The sequence below is a fragment of the Aulonocara stuartgranti genome (genome assembly GCF_965226115.1).
Source record: "Aulonocara stuartgranti genome assembly, chromosome: 14".
In the NCBI taxonomy this organism is placed as follows: Eukaryota; Metazoa; Chordata; class Actinopteri; order Cichliformes; family Cichlidae; genus Aulonocara; species Aulonocara stuartgranti.
In genome coordinates, this window is record NC_138950.1 from 33,652,479 (window position 1) to 33,673,305 (window position 20,827).

General features: G+C 41.1%; 2 protein-coding genes across 2 annotated transcripts in view; one reads left to right on the plus strand and one right to left on the minus strand.

Moving 5' to 3' along the window:
- Positions 1-243, minus strand: part of farsb (phenylalanyl-tRNA synthetase subunit beta) — a 31,348-nt gene extending 31,105 nt beyond the window's left edge. Inside the window, exon 1 of the mRNA XM_082502255.1 lies at positions 119-243. Within this exon, the coding sequence (XP_082358381.1) occupies positions 119-176 (58 nt within the window). The 5' untranslated portion in view covers positions 177-243. The remainder of the gene's footprint in view (positions 1-118) is intronic.
- A 6,895-nt stretch (positions 244-7,138) lies between these two features.
- Positions 7,139-20,827, plus strand: part of acsl3a (acyl-CoA synthetase long chain family member 3a) — a 49,121-nt gene continuing 35,432 nt past the window's right edge. The window contains exon 1 of the mRNA XM_082503487.1: positions 7,139-7,402. The gene's annotated coding sequence lies outside the window, so the exon portion shown is untranslated. The remainder of the gene's footprint in view (positions 7,403-20,827) is intronic.

Consider the following 20,827-nt stretch of genomic DNA (forward strand, 5'->3'; position numbering starts at 1 on the left):
ACAGCGAGTTCACAACGTACTGACCTAACTCTGTCGTTTAGGAGCAAAAATAAAAAAAAAAAGAGAAAACAGACGAGCAGATTAAAGGTTACCGGAAAATACAGTAAATATGACTTACTGTAACTTCTACCCAAAGCTTTGAATAGAAGATCCCGTTTAACTCCGACAGTCGGCATGTTCGCTGCTAATCGTCACCAGCTATGTGGAGGAAAAGGACCCTCACTAGCCGGTTGTAGTTGTCTGCAGAGGTGCCTGAGTGATTATTCTTTTTTTTTTACTCTCACAAAACTTTATTTAGAACTTAACATAAGCCGTTATGTTCATTCTTAATATAAGGAAAACGTTTAGATATATATTTGTTCAATTTTTGCAATGCAGCATGTGAGCTCCGGGACACAGACCTACAAAAAGGTTAAGCTATTTATTTACAGCTTTTTAGCTATTTAATTTTACTTCAAACAATCGGTAACACATTGTTGCGTGCTGGAGAAATCATCATCATCATCATCATCATAACTAGAGAATGCGTTCCCTGAAGAAAATGCAGTGCGAAAGCTGATACGCGAATATTTTTTAGCTGAAATACTGTAATTGCTAAAATATTTGGGAAACTTGTTAAATTTAACTGAAATACACCGAATCATTCACCTGAAAGCTGAAGTTCACACCGAAAAGAAGGTTCAAGGTTGGAAAGTAGCTGAACATCTTCAAAATACATATTAGTAAGTTAAATTTATTTGCCAAAGACACTGAGGAAATTGAATTTACGCCTGACCCCTGACCCCATGGGCCCCGACATAAACCTTGGAACGCGTACTTTTATACTTCAGTTCTGTCCAAAAAGGTTTTGAAGCTTTAGAGTAGCTTTTCAGAAAATAAAAGTACAGTAATTACACTGTACAGTGTACTACAGTGTGCAAGATATTAAAACAAACAAACAAACAAACAAAACCCGAAGCTCCTTTAAGCTGAAGGTCAAAACCTTTATTTAAATATTACACAGACTGCGTGTGCTGACCGAACAGGCTTGGGCTGAAGCAATGCAGCACCTAACCTATTTTCAAGTAGGCTATCATTACTTTAAAGGGGACTCAAGAAGGACGCCCCCTGGCACCGCTCTGGTGGAGCGGACACCGCCGTTGCAGTCGACTAACCCGTTTCCCTCCATTCTGCCTCCCCAGGACTTGGAAGTGACCGGTACTGTACCCGAGAAACTGGGGCAGGAGTACCGCTAGAAGTGTGGGCTGCTGGTACACCTGATGCGGGAGTGCCCGCTGATGGAGGTGCGACAGGTGTTCTGTGGCGCCAGTGTTCTGGATTATCTGGCGTTGTGAATTAACTGGGGACGGTCAAACAGATGTGTGGGCCGATGGTGATTTTCCGTTGGCAGATGGGCAGATGTTTGCTTTGTTGTGGTTGTTGTTGTTGTTTTGTTTGTTTGTTTTTTGTAGCGGTATAAACAATGAAAGGTAGTGGATTGGCCAATTGGTCATGGTCGACTCTGGCCTGGACCAATTAAAGCCGAGGAGGTTGGCTGCACCCTCCCCCTTCCTTGTGCTACGGGGTCCGTTCTTCGTACCTCGCTTACTACATCCAAGATCAAATGACACATCCAAGATCAAATCATCGCGCTAACTTTGAGCTCGCTATTCCGGTTCTCCGAACACACCTGTTGTTGACGATTAGTATAGCTGGATGAAGTAATGTGAGATCACTGGGTGGCTTAACAGGGGCTACGCATCGATAGTAGAAACATTGATCGGCAACCCTTTGATTGGTCGGCGAAAATGTCGAAGGAGCGCGCTCGGTATTCTTCGGCAGCAGAGCAAGAACTCTTGATTGAGGGATTTCAGGAGTTTCAGAGTTTAATTAAAACGCAAGGGAACACTGCAAAGGCTGCAAAAGCAAGGCGAGAGGGCTGGCAGAAAGTTGCTGACAAATTAAACTCGTAAGTAATTTAATAATAATAATAATAATAATAATAATAATAATAATAATGGATTGGATTTATATAGCGCTTTTCAAGGCACCCAAAGCGCTTTACAATACCACTATTCATTCACTCTCACATTCACACACTGGTGGAGGCAGCTACGGTTGTAGCCACAGCTGCCCTGCGGCAGACTGACAGAAGCCAGGCTGCCATATCGCGCCATCGGCCCCTCTGGCCAACACCAGTAGGCAGTAGGGTAGATTTATTATATTATATTACATTATATCCTCTTTCACATTAGAGCCACGACAGGGCCCACTAGAACATGGGAACAAGTAAAAGTGAAATATAAGAATATTCTACAGAATGGTAAGATTTATCACTTATATTGCTTTTAGTCTCTTGCAAAGAGACCCTGAAATAATCTGTTTGTTTGTTTATAACAGCAACCAAGAAAAGGGCAGAGCAAAAAAAAGACAGGTGGTGGTCCTGCACCCCCTCGTCAACAAGTTGGTTAAGTGAATAATACCCTCACGGGAATATCGATATCTCTCTATGAGCACACTGTCGCGCTGAGCTAAAGGATCCTGTCTATCCCGCAATATACGCTGAATTCTGAGAACTCTCCTTATCAATCTTGCACCTTCCGCAATGGGTGGCTCGCTTATACGGACAGGACATGGCTGCGACAGGCTTCCCAAATCCACCTTCGCTTTTATAGCCGTGGTCTCCCATCAAGATTACACGAAGTAATTTACAATTACTACTCTAAAATATGAATTACATCTGAAATAATCAAATACATGAAATAGAATGATTAATAGTACATTTCCATTTTTTTAGGAAATGACCTGTATGTATCTGTATGAAATCAATAAAAGGATCAAGTACTGCATTAACTTTAGTTACATTGATAATATTTATTTATGGTAAAACAGTGGTAAAATATCGCTGTTGCTTTCGTATAAATGAAGCGGACATACCTGAGTGGCCGCGATCTAATCCTGTTTACATGAAGTAAACCTGCTCCCGAGCAGGTTTACGCTTACGGATCTGTTGCTATGGCAGCAAGTCCCGGATGAGCTTCGGAGAACCGAACGATCCAAGATCATGCGAAATCGTCAACAATCAAATCCAGCTAACTTACTTAGCGGGGTACGAAGAACGGACCCCGGCTCTGAAAGCAATCTTATCACAGATAAACAGAAGAAAATGGTATTGAGGTATCCATATTGAGGTTAAAAGGAACGCGATTAGTCCTGTACTTCAGCTAGAATGAAAATAAAAAACGCAAAGCTGGAGTTATTCTGTGTCTGCGCAGCTGCCTCTTCTTCTTCTTCCCCTATTCTCTCCCCCAATTGCTACTTCAATCATGAAACTGATCAGTGTTCAGCTGATCGGCTTTTCTGTCGCAAGTCTCTCTTGTTTGTTTATCGCCCACTTTACAATAAACAGTTTAGAATTATTATATTTCTGACTTTCTCAGGAAAAATTTCGGGACCTTGTGAATCGGAATCAAATCAATTATTGAAATCAGAGACATACCCAGCCCTACCGTCAACAAACCAGCAAATAAACACTAAATTTAATGAGGGCAAAATGAAGCTCTCTGAAGCATTTTGAAGCTTGTGTTAAAAAACGGTTCATTACCGCAAGATAAGATTCATGGTCTGCTCTTAAATGAACTCTCCCTGTTGTGTAAATCTCTGAAGATAATAAATAAGCCCCAGGCAATTAAATTGCACAATTTTTTTAGAAGAGCTTGATCTGTCTTAGCCCCTTGAGTTAGATGTCTTGTTAATACAACCTCACTTTTAATGATTTTCATGATCCCCCTTATCTCCTTTATTTTTGTTCCTTGCATGTGTGTGTGTGTGTGTGTGTGTGTGTATTTTTCATCTATTGTGGCCCAATTTCAGACAAATTTGTGAACCCCACTGTAGAGTGGGCAGTCGTAATGAAGAGGTTCATTTTATTTTGTAGATTTAAGCTGCTCTTCATATTTTTGGCCACCAGATGTCACCAGATTGCACTGTGTTGAAAAGCTTCCAGTAACTCATTTACAAGACAGCTTTGAAGATCTGCTGGCATCTTCCGAGCTACAGGGCTTATGTGAGACCCACACCCATCTAAACCAAAACTGACATGAGTGACTGATATGAGATCATTTCTGAGGACCTGAGAGTGGTGGTGGTTTAAATGTCTCCTTTTATTTTTAGATTGCAATGATGATGGAGTTCCTTAGACTTTAAAAGGAAAACAAAATCCTATCACACATCACTGCTGAAGATCTGGGGGATTTTTTGGTGGAGAAGAGCAAACAGACACTCAAAGAGCAGTAAGTTACTGTGACACCTACAGATCATCCACCTCACACCTGAAACTCTGTTTGTGATGAAGTGTAAATGCCAAGAGAAAACCTCTATTTTTTCTTTTGAAGGCTTTGGGACTTGGAGGATTTTGAGGAAAAAGAAGCCAAACCACTTCTGAAAATGGTAAGACTAGAAAATAAAAAAAATAAAAAAAAACATGTTCTGGGTTTTCGTCCAAAGTTGACTGGTATTTGGAACTGTTCATTATTCATTTCACCTTGACTAAAGACCTAGTTCCATGATATTGCCTCCACCATACTTCACCAAGGGTATGGTGCTCTTCTGGTGATGTAAAGTGATTATGCAACTTATATGAACTTATATGAACGTTTATGAACTTAACTGCACAAGTTCATAAACTTATGCAGTTTATGCAGGTTTATTCTACAATGGCAGATGGCTGCATCTCCCTGAGCCTGGTTCTCCTGGAGGTTTTATCCTGCACTTAAACTTTTGATATATAGCACCCTCAGGTGGCTGCTGTTGTGATTCGGTTCCACATGAATAGAATTGAATTGAAAAATCCAATTCAATTGGTCACATTAAAGATGGGAAAACTTTTAAAAGTAAAATCACAAATATCTGGCATTTTAACAGAGATCAATTTCATTCATTTTTAGCCTGAATTATAAATATAACTTACTTGCGCTATATTAATTTGATGTCTGTTGTTCATATTTTCTTTCACATTTGTCATAAATATTATGAGTTGTCTTAAGGAGGGAAAGTAATATTATACTTTAAAGAAGATAATGTAATTAAAAATGAATGCTATTTTCATAGTAAATAGTATTTTTCTTCATTTTCTGTCTTAACATATATGAAACATTTAAAAAAGCACCACTGACAGGACAGATAGCAAATAAGAGTCAAGTTCTCTCATAGAAAACAAAATGCACTACTATTTGTAATACTGAGGAGAAAACTGTTTGTTGGAGCCCAAGGCGAAAGTCAGATTAAATAATTTCAGGGAAGAAAAATGTATTGAAAAAGAGTAGCAGTATGTGAACTAGCTCAAAATAATGAATTGAAATGTCAAAAAGGACAGAGAACCCTTTTAGGGCTGACTGAAAACACCACCGTAAAGGGATGAGTGTGAAGAAACATTTGACTAGTAGTGATGCACTCCCATCACACAGGGTGGGGTGGGGGTGGGATTCTGGAGTCTATCCCAGCTACCACAGGGAGCAGGCAGGGTATACCCTGGACAGGTCCAGGACCAATGAACCTAACCTCAATAATTGCATGTCTTTGGACCTGGGAGGAAGCTGTGGAGTACCCGGAGAGAACTGAAGCAAACACATGATCATATATTTGCTGCTTGCAAACATATTCAGTCTGTTTCTAATCAAATCAACAGAGTACACATTCCAATGATACTTTCAAAAGCAATCTAAGTTGGATGACCTATTTTCAAGTCTAAGAATGATTCAGAATGAAAGATTACAGTTCTCCATATAGAAATGTCCACTCTAAAGCGTTTAAGCGTCGACTCTTTAGTCATCAAACCTGATTCGATTTTGGGACGAACATTGTTCAAAGTAAGTAAAGAATAACTTGTTGCAAAGTAGATATGATGAGAAACATGTACAATGTTGTTTCAGTCTCTTTTTTCAGTGTCCTAATCACATAAAGTCAGTCAATTTTACTTTATGTGATTAAAATCGCATTATTCAGTACAGACATAACAATCGCACTGCCATACACCTGGACAAAAAGCAAATAGGTAATAGAGTTGATTTTCAGTTTTCGGATTCATACCTGAAGTTAAAGTATTTATTGTTTTATCTGTTCCCTGTTATCTTCCTATGCTTCAACCACAGCAGCAGAAAGAGACAGGTTTTTGTCTGATCGTAGAGAATGATCGTTGCTCTCTTAGTGGAATTGTTGCACGGAGGATGTAACATCTATGCAAAGCACTGAGATCTGTCGCTTGGTCAGGATTAAGCCCTCTCTTAGCTTCCAGGTTAGCAAAAGTGTCACTGGAGATATTCAAATACATCCCTCCACAGATGTTGATGAATTCTACAAAAATAAAAAACAGGTTGTTAAAAACACTTGAACTTCACAACTCATTATATGAAATATCGTAGTATACAGTACAATGAAATGTCAGATTAGCATTGTGTGTCATATCACAGGCAAGTTTAGACCCTTTAATAATAGTAAAAGCTTTAAAAAATATATTATTTTCTGGAATAGTCTATCTTTTTCTAACTTATCTATTGACGACAGTACAGGATAGAATGAAAACAGGTTTTAAGTCCAGTGTTGTTGTTGATGCCATGATGTTACAGTGCGCTCACACAGAGGGAGGTTTGTCATTAATAGGCTCAATAAGACTTTCATTGTTGTGATAAAAAAGAAGATGCAGAGATTTAAAGCACACTTTAACTGAAACATTAAAAAACTTCAAATTGTTCTGATGATGCCAGGTTAAAACCTTACTGTTTAACAGTGTGTACTGTTAAACAGTAAGGTTACAGTAAAGGGATGAGTGTGAAGAAACAGTAAGGTCTGAAGTGTTACCCAGAGGTTGATTTTAAACCGCTGTCTGTGTGGTTTTACACATAAAAATAACTACGTTTATACGAACACTATTTTGCATGAGCTAATGATTATATACATTAAACAAACACCCAGGCAGGAATCTCCCACCACCGAGGAGCTCGACACCGCGCGTTGTCATGGCGACAAGCATCCCATCTTAAATTTGTCTATAAAGGTGAATTCGGGCTTCGCGCACTGGTTTGTGTGCGGGTGTCGTGCTCGTGACGTCTTGCTCTTTTGTGACCGTCAGTAACCCATGCGGTCATGTCGAGCCTTCCTTCCATGTCGGCCGGCCCCTAGCACGCGCCACCTCCGCGAGTCCAATCATAACTCAAAGAATGCCCACCCTCTCCCTCCCAACCCGCCATCCAAGTCGTCCTCGTACAACAACACAGCGCGCGTGTCACTTCCGGACCGGGCAGCGCACAGCATCAGCAGGCAGAGTGAGAGCCGATGGATGAACATATGAACGGAGCCGTCACAGACAGAGCCTGAGCACAGACACGCTGAAGACGTGCCAGCGATAAACTAACAGAAACATTTACCGGTAAGTTTCCTCGTCGTTTTGTGACGAGCACACAGGATGCTGTGGCACCGTCAAGCTACACTAAAAAATGAAGATCTACTCTGAAAGTAAGAAACTTTATGCGTCTAAAAACAAAAACAGGTCTAAGAGGTTTATTAAATGATGTTGAATGTCACATGTTCTAAATATTTGGGAGCTAACTTAGAGGCCTGCCAAATAAAAGAGCCAGTGACTGGGGGGATTTTATGTACTAAGTATTTTAAATAGCAGTTTTGCTATTAGCTTTCTGACTTGTTTCGTTGCAGGTAAAGATAAATAATGCCCATAATTATTGTTTTTATTGTTTTTTATTTTATTTTTCTTCTTAAATGAAATGTGGGCATTACCTCCCATGTTGTAAAGTGTTTTACTTTAGAATTTGAAACCGGAAGTGTAACTGACGGTAACTGGTTTGTGTTGAATGTTGCAGCTGGAACATCTGTGGCTCACTGCTGAGCCCACTGAACTGATAAAGTCATTGAAATTACACAACATGTTACATGTCTTTGGCCTCACTCTTAAGCCTTAACAAGGAATGATTTATGCCCCTTAAAATAATTTTGTAACATTTCTTCATGAGCTAATATAGGTCAGCTTATTACAGTCTTAATTTTTTTTGATGTGGAAACTTTTATAAATGTCCCTTTTCCATCTCTCCTTTGGTATTCACATTTACCCAATTACGAAAAGCAGACAAGTGGAGCACATTTTAAAAGAACATTTGTTGTACTCAAAGGCCCAGAGCGGAAAGTGTGTCAACCTCACCGCAATCCTTGCTCTAACACGTACAATCCTAACCTGCTGGCTGCTTTTAGTTTCTATTTACACAGCTGACGGGAACTTGCCTGTGGTGGCAGTTATCAAATGATGCAGGTCCTTTAGAGTGCTCCTGTACCTAGAGACAGAGACGCTGTTGTCTTGCAGAGGATGGTCCGATGTGATCAGCAAACCACACACACACACACACACACACACACACACACACACACACACACACACACACACACACACACACACACACACACACACACACGCACTCCTTCCTGCAAGCCAAGACACTAGTCTACTTCACTGTGCTGTTATAAAACACATCTGAAGCTGGGTATGGAGGGGAAACAAGGATTTTTATTTAAATTTACTGTGATTTTTCTGCTTAACTGTGAACACCCTCTAAGCTCATATCGGAGAAAGAAATAAGTTGTTGATTGGCATGCATGCCAGTAGTTTGTGTCACCACAGAAGCAGAGTAAAGCTGCAGTCTGATCCGCATAATCCAAGCAATTGTGTTTTGTGCTTTCACTCTTGTTGAAATCACACTTCATTGGTTTTGATTGTGTCATTATTTTAAATCTGGGCCCTCAAACCAAACACAAACATACGAACGAACCTCATATCCTATTTCTTTTTACACACACACACACACACACACACACACACACACACACACACACACACACACACACACACACAACCCCGTTCAGCTAGCTTAGTGTGGACCTTCATTGACATGATGGTTTCCCTAGCCCCTTTACCATTAAAAATGAATGCCTAACCCTAACCCTTACCCTAAACCTAACCATAACCTAATTGTAACCCTGACACTAAAACCACATTTTGAGCCTCAAAAAGGCCTTCAAACTTGTGAGCACCGGTGTGTGTGTCCTCACAAGTGACTGTTGGTTCTCACAAGTATAGTAGAATGCAGATTTCGGTCCTCACAAAGATAGCTAGACAGGAACACACACACACAGAGTGTGACCCTCTAGCCTTGAGGTGCCCCATTTCAGAGTCGATTGACCCACACAGCAAACGGCTCAAGGATTATATTTGCTAACCCTGACCCCGATTGTTTCCGTTCGGTGCATTGTTTCGCCACAATGTCCTTGTTAAAGTTTCTGCAAGGTTTCGAGACCGCCTGCTTAGCTGAGTGGGTGTAAGCACTGTGACGTGTGCACACAAAAGACCCCATTCACGCCATCTCCTGAGGAAGCAAAGATTCCCTCACACACACAGGCGCACACACAGGCGCACACACATGCCGGCTCACCCCACCACTACGTAGACCGTACCACTATATTACTCAATTAATCCAGTGATTAACTCAGTGAGTGGAGACTGCCTGCAAATCTCTTGCTGTTGCATAAAGCTAACTATTCAGTAACCATTAGTCTACATGTTATGTATACCCATTCTTGAATGCAGGCGATTAGAGCCAGCCTTGTTATTGGTTGCAGTTTTGCAGTTTAGACTCTTGATCCTTCTTTTTCTTTGCAAAGACATAGTGCAGCTGGTATGTAAATCAGGCTGCATGTGGTTGTGAAAAGCCTCTTCTAAACCATCAGTAGGTCAGGATGCTGTCTTATGGTCAGCAAATGGCTATTTAGGGCAGTTAGTGATGTAGAACCAGGACCATCAATCTTTTATTTATGCTAACTTGAGTATATTTAATGTAGCCAAGTGAAATCTGACCTTCATAATATGAGTTATGAAGCCTATAAGCACATAGGTTTGGGGTGCAACTTGGTACTTTTTAAACTGCCTTATTTTTTCCAACATTTTTTAGCCTGTATGTGTCCATGAAGATATCTTACGTTCAATTTTGAGGGCTGAAAAATTGAATTACATTTTATTTATGTACCGCCAAATCACAGCAACAGTTGCCTCGACACATTTGGGCAGTGCGAAACATGCAGGTGGGCAAGTGGCTGGACCTAAACAAGTTTCAGCATTTCAAAGGTCAATTTCTTAGCTACATTTTGATACAAGGCTCATCCTCATCCTTCTGTGTCAAAATAAAATTTGTATCGTCTAATGTTTTTAATGGCTTCATTTAATACGCTAAAGCTATCGTATAAAAAATTAACTGATTCTGAAGGCGTCAAGTGGAACTCACTGGTTTTTTTGGAAAGGTAGTGAAGTTATCAGGTCCCTTCTCTGCCCTTGCGCAAACTAACTAATGGTACCTGGTAACACACACAACCACTGTTAAGTTTTAAATATTGTTCAAGATGCAACAATGCTGGACATTGTGTGTTTTTTAGAATTCAAAATGGGAGTATTACTCCTCTGTAAAGGTTCGTGAGGGTCTGCAAATGCAGGATGCAGAGGGACGTTAAATCGCAAAAGATGAACCTTTAATAGCTGAGATAGACAAAGTCCAAAGGGCTTCAAAACCACAGCAGGATTCTAAAAAACAGAGAGCAAAAGAGGAACAAGTAAAGAGCAAATGGAGAACTGATAAGGAGAGAAGCAATACTGTTTAAACAGAGGTGAAAATGATCAGGCACAGGGGAATCTTATGAGCGCTACGCAGATGTCCACAAAGAAGCAAGGAAAATCTGTATAAACAAACAGAGACTTTTTTAACCCCTCCCCCCATCAACCCCCTCCCCCCCAAAAAAAACAACAACAAAAAAAACCAGGAAGGACAGTGCTGTAAAATAGTATTACCCTTTCACGATTTATTTTTTTATTTTTTTTATAATTTTCACACATACGTGTTTCAGACTGTAACTGCTCCTGAAGGTTTTTCATGTTCGAAGTAGAATAAAGGGCCATGCTCCAACTGATGTTCAGCCAGTATTTTAATCTTCTTTTCACCAGCAAACACCGTGAAAAACGTGTGCGCCTTTCTACTGAACATTCATGAGCAATTGTAGTCCATATCGTCTATATTTCCACCCTTTGCACAGGCTAGCATTCTCTTTCTGGCTCGAGCCTTCAGTCTCTGGTGACACGTGCGCTTAATTGAGCCTCACCCCAAAGCATGCGCACCACAAAGCGCCACACTCAGGCCCACCAGTAGGTGGCGACAACACAACATGAATCCAGATTAAACACCAAATTTTGAACATTGCAATCACATAATAATTACATTTCAATGCGACGGCTACACTGCCACCAAAATTACAAAGGATTTCTATTTACATGTGTTAAACAAAATTAAATCCTGTAATTTTTAATAAATTGACAATCAAACATCAACTTATGTTACAAAAAAAACACTTCTTAAATAAACTTATAGATCACATATTATGTTTGTGTTCTTAACCCTTGTACTACTTCACTGTAGTTTAGACCCTTTAACTAGTACCACTAGTTTCTGAACTGGTCTCTCAAGAAAAGAGACTTGTTTCAAACGTTCACCTTTCTTTCCCAGATCCTTTTGCCCTATTTGGATCTTAACCTTCCGCACTAAACCATCATCATCTTCATTGGCTTCAACCACCCTTGCCAATTTCCACTCATTTCTTGGAATATTGTCCTCCTTTAAAATCACTACATCTCCAACCTGTACATTTTGTTTAGAAGTATGCCATCGTTGTCTTAAACTAATGCTGGTTAGGTATTCCTTGCGCCACCTGCTCCAGAACAACTCTGTTAAATATTGCACCCTCCGCCACCTCTTCCTGGCGTACAAATCTTCTCTTACAAATCTACCAGGAGGCGGAAGTGGCACAGACTCTTTCATTGTGAGCAAATGATTAGGCGTCAAAGGCTCAGCACTGTTGGGGTCGTTGATTGTATCAGTAGTGAGTGGACGATGGTTCAAAATTGACATGGCCTCATAGAAGAAAGTTCTCAATGAGGTGTCATCCAACCTCCCTGTGGCTTGGGCTAGGACAGAACTCATGACATTCCTAACAGTGCGGATCTGTCGTTCCCAAATGCCTCCTCTGTGACTAGCTTCAGGAACATTCATTTGAAAGTCACACTGGTTTTTAGCTAGATAAGTAGAAATCATCTCCTTGTCTAATTCCAACAGACCCTTCTTGAACTCGTTCTTAGCTCCGACAAAATTTGTCCCTTGGTCAGAACGAATCTGTCTGACTGTGCCTCTGATTGCTATGAAGCATCTTAAAGCGTTTATAAATGCGTCAGTGGAGAGATCCTCCAACATCTCAATGTGCGCGGCTCTCGAGCTTAAACACGTAAACAATAGGCCATACCTCTTCCATTCCTTTCGACCTTGTTTCGTGTAGAAGGGACCGAAAACATCAACTCCAGTGTAGGTGAATGGGGGCGAAGGATCCACTCTGTCAAATGGCAAGTCAGCCATGCGTTGTTCTTCAGCTGGCCCACGCACTTTTCTACAATTGACACACCCTTTAATGTATTTGGCCACTACCTTACTGCCACCTATGATCCAATAGCCACTTTCCCTGAGTTTGTTCAGAGTTTGGCCTCGGCCTTGGTGTTGCGTTTTCTTGTGACAGTGGTCAAGAACGAGTTGTGTGACAATGCCTTCCTTTGGAAGGATTACTGGATGATTCAATGCAAATGATGCTGAGGATTTTCTCAACCTTCCTCCAACCCTAAGCAGGTTGTCTACCAAAATAGGATCAAGTTGATACATTTTATGAGTTTTTGGTAGTCCAGCTGAGTTTTGACTGAACCATTTGAGCTCTTCTTTAAAGGCTTCCCTCTGTGCTGCCTGGAGGAGTACAAAAGCAGCCATTTGTCTTTCTTTTACACTAATGGGTCCTGAGTTATCTCTCCTTGCAAGTCTTTTAATTCTTGCCACAACGTTAAGAGCTGTATCCCAATTGGAAAATCTTGAGAACCTCTCAAGAAAGCTGTTTTCTTCAAGGGCATTTGTTTTCAGGACCTTTACTTCTGGGTCCCCAACAAGAAGATCAGGGGAATGTTGGTTTGTGACAATTTCCCTTTCCCATAGGAATTTAGGTCCAGTGAGCCAATTCGAGCTTAGCAGATCTGCCACCTTGAGGCCCCTAGACGCGTGATCAGCTGGATTTTGATCAGATTCAATGTAAAACCATTGCTTCGGATCAGTAGAGTCTCTTATTTTCTGAACTCGATTTGCCACAAAGACATGAAAGCGACGAGCATCATTTTTTATGTATCCAAGCGTCACTTTAGAATCTGTCCAGAAAAACTCCTCGTCAATTTTCCGCTCGAGCTCTGACCTGAGGAAGTTACTTACAGCTGCAGAAACTGCAGCTGCAGTGAGCTCAAGGCGTGGGATAGTGATTATTCTTGTGGGTGCCACTCTGGCTTTACCCATGACCAGTGCACAATGCACGTTCTTATCAGCAACAATCCTGATGTATGAACATTGTCCATAGCCACTGCTGCTGGCATCCGAAAAATGATGCAGCTCAATTTTTTTGACCTTGCCAAAGTTCTCAGGAACAAGGCATCTTGGTATTTCAATCCTTTTTAGATTCTCCAAGTCACCGAGCCATGCTTTCCATTTGGTCTCTAGTGCCGGAGGAATAGGATCATCCCATCCCACTCCGCGTTTGCACATTTCCTGGAGTACTTGTTTTCCTGTCAAAATGTAGGGTGAGAGAAAACCTAACGGGTCATACACACTAGCAACTGTTGCTAGAATTCCTCGGCGTGTGGCTGGCCTTTCTTTGAGGGCTACACTGAATGAGAACACGTCAGCCTCTATGTTCCACTTTACTCCCAGCACACTTTGCATTTGAATTACAGAGTAGTTCAGGTTTACATCTTTGGTCTTGCTGGCTCGTTCTGTTTCTGGGATAATGCTCATGACCTCCTTGTTGTTGCATGCAAATTTGTGCAAGCGCAGTTTCCCTTTTGCACAGACCTCTTGTGCTTCACAGACCAGCTGCTTGGCTTCCCTGACTGAATCAATGCTGATTAGCCCGTCATCCACATAAAAGTTTTTGTGAATGAATCTGGCTGCCAGCGGGTAGTCCTTTTTTTGTTCCCTGGCGAGATACTTCATGCCATAGTTAGCACATCCCGGTGATGATGCCGCTCCAAAAATGTGCACTCGCATGCGATACTCCTTAGGCTCAGTATCTGTATTCCCGTCCTTCCACCACAGAAACCTTAAGAAGTCTCGATCCTCTGGGTTGACATGGAAGCGATGAAACATTTTTTCCACATCACACATAATTGCTATTTGATGCTCTCGAAATCTGCACAAAACCCCTGCCAGAGCATTAATCAAGTCTGGGCCTGTGAGTAGGTGGTCATTTAAAGAGATGCCTTCGTGTTTAGCAGAGCAGTCGAAAACAACTCGAATTTTCTCTGGCTTCCTGGGATGATACACGCCATGGTGCGGAATGTACCATGTGTTACTACCTGATGTGCCATCTGCTTCCTCTGCATCACCATCTTTAAAGACACTATTCATGAACTTGATGTAGTCTTCTTTGTACTTTGGGTTCTTATCCATTTTTCCTTTTAAACGTTTCAAGCGAAACATTGCAAGCTGCTTGTTATTTGGAAGCTGTGGGCGTTCTCTAAAAGGCAGAGGCATTTCTAAATGGCCTTCCTCATTGTAGTGAATGTTCTCATTCAGCATCTCTAGAAACTGAATGTCCTCTTGAGATACACTCCCTTCTTTATGGTTTGTGTCCAGAAAGTCATTTTCAAGTGCTTTAATCACAGAAGCAGGCGTGACAGATGGCAGCTCCTTTACTGTGACACGATGACAGATCCCTGCTGCTCCCATTGAACTTTTCCATGGCTTAATGGCTCCCACGATACTCCACCCTAAGTCTGTTTTTATTGCATAGGGATCATAATCCTTTCCTGGTATGACTTCCCTTGGCTTTAGCGCTCTTGCACAGTCGTAACCGATGAGAAGAGCTATAGGACAGTCCAAGAGATCTGGCATTTCATTTGCAATGCTAAGTAGATGGGGCCACTTTTTTGCTGTCTCTCGAGTTGGAATAGTGTGTTTCTCCAATGGAATGTACTCTTGAGTGTAGGTTGGTGGCAAGTCAATGTACTTTTCTGAGTTGTACCCTCTTACCCTCAGTCCATCCACTCTTTGACTAGGTACAATCGAACACCTGTCAGTCATTGTTGTCAGCCTTAGCTTCACTGGTTCCCTGCTTGCCTGTATCTTTTCACAAATATCTTGGTCAATAAATGTGTTGCTGCTTTGGGTGTCTAGCAGAGCATAAACCAATGTCTCTTGATTCTTCGCTGATGAAGAAAGCCACACTGGAACGATCATTGAAGTGCAATCATTGTTGCCCACTCTCACACTGCACGATACGGTGGCTGCATTCTCCTCTTCTGATGGTGGTTCAGGTTCATTTCCCAGTGGAGGATCTTCATGGAGAGGAGAAGGGTGGCTTCGTCTGCAGACATTACATGTTGCTCTCTGTCGACAGTTTTTGGAAATGTGGCCGACTCGCAGACAAGCAAAGCACATATTGTTGTCCCTAATAAACTGTTTCTTTTCTTCAAGCAGCATTGCTGTAAACTTTGCACATTTATAGATAAAATGATTTTGCTTGCAGCAGATACATTCAAGTTTCCGTTTGTTCTGAGTTGAGGAAGGGTTGGGTTTTGATTTTCTTTGGCTCTGAACTGGAGTTGTGTTCTTCACATCTTTAGACCCATTTGCTGATGTCACCAGGACACTGGCCTTCAGACGTTTTTGTTCTTTCTCAGGTTTTTCAAATGTGTTTTTTAAGGCAAACAGAGAAGAAACAGGATTATATGCTATACGCGCCTCTTCAGCCACAAAGTCCGCAAATTCTGCAAACCCTGGATATGCCTTTTCTTCATCCAGTAATTTTGTGACATAATGATTCCAGCGGGTTGTGGCCCAGTCAGGAAGTTTCAGCAATATTTTTTGATTTTCTTCACAATCATCTAAAACCTTGAGGCCTTGGACGTGAGGCATAGCATTCTTACAAGAAATGAGGAAATCACTAAACTCTCTCAATTTAAGTGACTCCTTTGGACCAATCTTTGGCCAACGGCTTAGTTTTCCCCTAAAGGCTCTTTGAACTACAAATGGGTGTCCATAGCGTTTGTTCAGAGCATCCCAAGCTTGTTTGTAAGCTTCCTCGTCACTTCGATAAAATGTCCCTTCTAAAACACAGAGAGCTTCTCCACCAATGTACTTCTTCAAGTAGAACAGCTTATGGGCTGAATCTGTGCAGCTAGTCTCGATAAGCGCCTTAAAGCAAGTGCTCCACTCAACAAATTTAAGTGGGTCTCCTGTAAATGTAAACGGCTCTGGCACTGGGAGTCTAGACATTACTAAGGACTCTTTTAATGCCTGCACCAGAGAGAGCTCACTTTCTTTTGGCACCACCTGAGTATCATAGTGAGGGGCGTGAACACTTTGTGAGGTCAGGATGAATTTACCTTCAGAGTGAGGAGGTGCAGTGCTCTGAGGAACTTGGGTGCATGGGGGACTGCTAAGTGGTCTAGGAAGCTGGCTGAAAGACAAAGTACTCCTTACTTCACAATTTCTTATTTCAGCATTCATTTTTGATTCCTCTTCAGCATATACATTGTATTCTGCCTGAATGACCTCAAGATCTCTTTGATTTTCCAACATTTTCAATTGCTCTTGTTGAGCTAATATCTCCTTTCTCCGGGCAGATATTTCCATTTCTCTGTTTATTTCAGCTTGCTTTGATGCCAGTCGTGCTGCTGCCTCTGCTTTCCTTGCAGATACATGACTTCCTTGCTGACTATGGCTGTGCTGGCTATTTCTTCCAGCTCTAGACACAGTTGAGCCATAAATTGATTCTGCACCTTCTCTTTGGAGTAACTGAAGGAGTGATTCTTTTACAGCTCCTGCATCAAACTCTTTGTCAACATCTGCGTAACGCCTTTTCAGAAGTATCATCATCTCAGCAGAAACTGAAGTACAGCTATCCATCTTTCTTCTCATATCTTGAGATGGTGTAGTCAGTGCACGTAAAGCCACATAATCTTGCTGTAGGTCTAACTCACATTTTTCTACTGACTTGATCATTTCAGCTAATTCTGCTTTAGAACATTCTTCTTTAAGTTTGGACCTAGTGAGCTGAATTTCTGCCTTAAAGTTTAAATATGTTGACATAAACTTTCTTTCTTTGCTTGTTATCTCTGTCTGTTTAAACTCACGCATTTTTTCTGTTAGTTGCCTTTGACGGTCTGTCCGTCTCACCTCTGCGTCAGGTTTAGATGACGGCTGAGGCAGCCCTATTTTGTGTATTTCAAGGTCTCCATAAATTTCTCCTATGCGTGCTTCAACTTCTTCTCTTTCTGCATCTTCAAGTTCAGTTTCTAATTTCTTTTCTAACTGTGCCTTTTCATCTTCTAAGGCTATAAGTATTTGCTCAAGGATATGAGTTTCTTGTGTACTCTGCTCCATTACAATGTTTTGAACCAACAACTTAGAACAATAAAAGGAAACTTACCCAGAGTACACTACCTTAAATATCAAACAGCACAGTAATAAACTTTCAATAAATGAACAAATGTACAATATCTACACCATACAATTTTCTTTTTGGCCTTTTCTTAGATCTCTTTATGCAGTTCAAACGTTTCGCTGATGTAAGAACTCACAGTCTACTCTTCCACGTGGGCTGCCGTCTTGGAAGAATGGCGTGCAGGGCTCTGGCTGCTTGCTCCATAACAGGCCACGTTTTTCACTGTAACTGCTCCTGAAGGTTTTTCATGTTCGAAGTAGAATAAAGGGCCATGCTCCAACTGATGTTCAGCCAGTATTTTAATCTTCTTTTCACCAGCAAACACCGTGAAAAACGTGTGCGCCTTTCTACTGAACATTCATGAGCAATTGTAGTCCATATCGTCTATATTTCCACCCTTTGCACAGGCTAGCATTCTCTTTCTGGCTCGAGCCTTCAGTCTCTGGTGACACGTGCGCTTAATTGAGCCTCACCCCAAAGCATGCGCACCACAAAGCGCCACACTCAGGCCCACCAGTAGGTGGCGACAACACAACATGAATCCAGATTAAACACCAAATTTTGAACATTGCAATCACATAATAATTACATTTCAATGCGACGGCTACACAGACAGTAGAAAAAAAAGCAGAAATGTGAGAACAAACAACAGCTATGAAACATGCTTTCTAGGACATAGTATGCAAACTTTCATGGTCACACTCTCACAATTTCTTTCCTCTACTGACACTGTGTGTGAGAGAGAGAGAAGGTGTTGTGATATTTTGATACCATGGTAGCATTTGCTGAGTATTGTTTGCAATGCCCTTTGTTTCAACCTCATCTCCTTTTGCCGTGAAACTAGATACTAAGGTTGGAGGGAAAACACCAACAAATCACTCTTTTACCTATCACTCCCTTGCAGAAGATGTTTATGTGAAGACCATCTGGTTTTTGTGTCAGAACTCAGGATGTAGAAGACTTCTGTGTAAAATTTATAGGTCTTGTGAGTGCATTTTTATTGCCCTTGCTGAACAAAGGATTCCAACTGTCAGGACACCACCCCACCCAGTGGGCAGGGTCTGAACTGAAACTTGTTGTCTGCCTATAAAAAACTGCTGCACAAAGAATAAACTTTGAGTTAGTTTGGAATGACAATTTAGAACAGTCTCCGCGTCTTTTTGTTCTTCCAAACTGCTCCCGGTACTCCGGCCGGTACCGTAATTAACCGTTGATCATGCTTGAGAATATTTTAATTTTGTTATAGGTTAAAGGATGAACTCTGATGATAAAAGCCCACGCCTCAGAGAAACCCGGAATGGAGTTTCTGTCAGAAGGGAAGAGATAAGCCAACAAGAAAAGCTTCCCAACAAATATTTATTGCTCCTATTTTAGTGACGGAAAGATGCCAACTGACCTCAAAGTCCTGACCAAAGCCAAAGCAGCTGAACTCTGATACTAACTAGAGCTATGAAGTTTAAAAGATGTCACTGTTTGTTTAGCAGTAAGGGATCTCTAAAGACATGACGGGGGGACATTGTGTTTTCTGGAGTAAAATTCAGTATGTCTGGGTCTATCCTGCTAAACTTTCTCAATTTTTTTTTAAATCTCTCTGTTAAATGTTCTCAATTTTTAAAAAATCCACTACAATAAAAGCACTGTATCATTAGAACTAACTAAATTAAAACACAAATCACTGGGCCTTTAACCTATGCCATGGTATGAAATGTGTCAAAGTGAAGGACAGAGTCACTGAGTTCAGAAGAAAAACAGATTTTAACTTTATTGCTTAATGGAAGTCAGGAGTCATTTTTAACTCATTCACTGCCATTGACGTCTATAGACGTCAATTACGTTTTTCAATGGGAGGGGCTAGAATACAACCTCGGGCAGCTTGTCAGTGAATTTTATTTTTTCATATATTTGTAAATAAATTGTTTTGATAAAACATAACCTTTCTCAGTGTTATTTCTGTTTTATAGAAGTGAAAAACTATTTTATATGTTAGAGGTGTCACAAAGCAAGAAATATTAGTGTCAAAGGCACTTTTCTGCTTGAAATGTATTTTTCACAAAAAGCTCGTTTTCTCCCTTTTTTTGGTCAAAACAGGCATTTTTGGTGGAACCCACCTCTCTTCTACAGCTGATTACTAAAGAATGGAAAATGGTAGAAACAAGCTTTTTTTTTGGATGAAAGAAGAGAGTCTGTTCTTCATTTTGGTAGGTTCAGCGTTTATATGATCATAACACACAGTTTTCTGTGGCTCTTCAAAAATGAGTAAAAATGCTCAAAAACCCTGGCAGTGGGGAGTTACCTGATTTGAAAATGGCTGGCAGTGAATGAGTTAACAACTAGCAGAAGATAGTGGAAATTATTTGATATTTTACAGGAGATCTAAGCCATCTGTTCCTCATTGACACTGAGCAGCAGTGGAAGAAGTTGTAGTCTGCCAGCACCATGCCTTCCTGAATCTTTTTCCTCTTGTTTAATAGATTGTTTAGCACAGTGCCGCTCATCCATTGTCTTTATTTCCTTGAGCTCCACTTTGAGCAAAAGAAAAATGACAAATGGGACAGTGGGGCCAACAAACGAACACTGAAGAGTGATGGGGTAAAACTTGTGTTCCACCAGGGTACAGTTTTGGTAAGCTTTAGCATCCTGTGATGAAGCAGGGCGTCCTTGCTGGGTAACGAGACACCAGGAAGAACCACAGAGCTGCAGAGAAAGGAGTCCATGTCCCACAGGGAACAGATGGTGGTCTGGGAGAGCAGTGCTGGTAAAATCTTTGATTTATTTATGAGTCTCAAAGGGACACTCGTGGGATGAGTGTGTACAGGAGGAAGGTGGGCACAGTGTGTGTGTTTTTCAGCGGGCAATTTTGTTTGAGAGGTGGGGGAACAATGTGAAGCGGCAAGATGAGCCTCTTCCTCCTATGAATAATAAATTACTGCTGCTAAAACGGACTGTTGTAGAGTGTGAATGTGCGCACATACACACACAAGCTGTTTTGACAGACGGTGTTATTTTAGCTGCACAGCTGCAAAGACGGCCGATGGCCTGAATAGAAACATCAATATACATTATGGTTATTTGTCATAGTAGTGCCCATAAATAACACCTTAAGAACCTTATTAACCCAGAAACTAAGAGAATAACAAATAATACATAATATAGCACAGAGCTGAGTAGTGAAAACAGCTTATCAAAAAGAGTTAACTAGCCTAAAACCAAAGAGGGGGCTGATTCTCTGATCGCA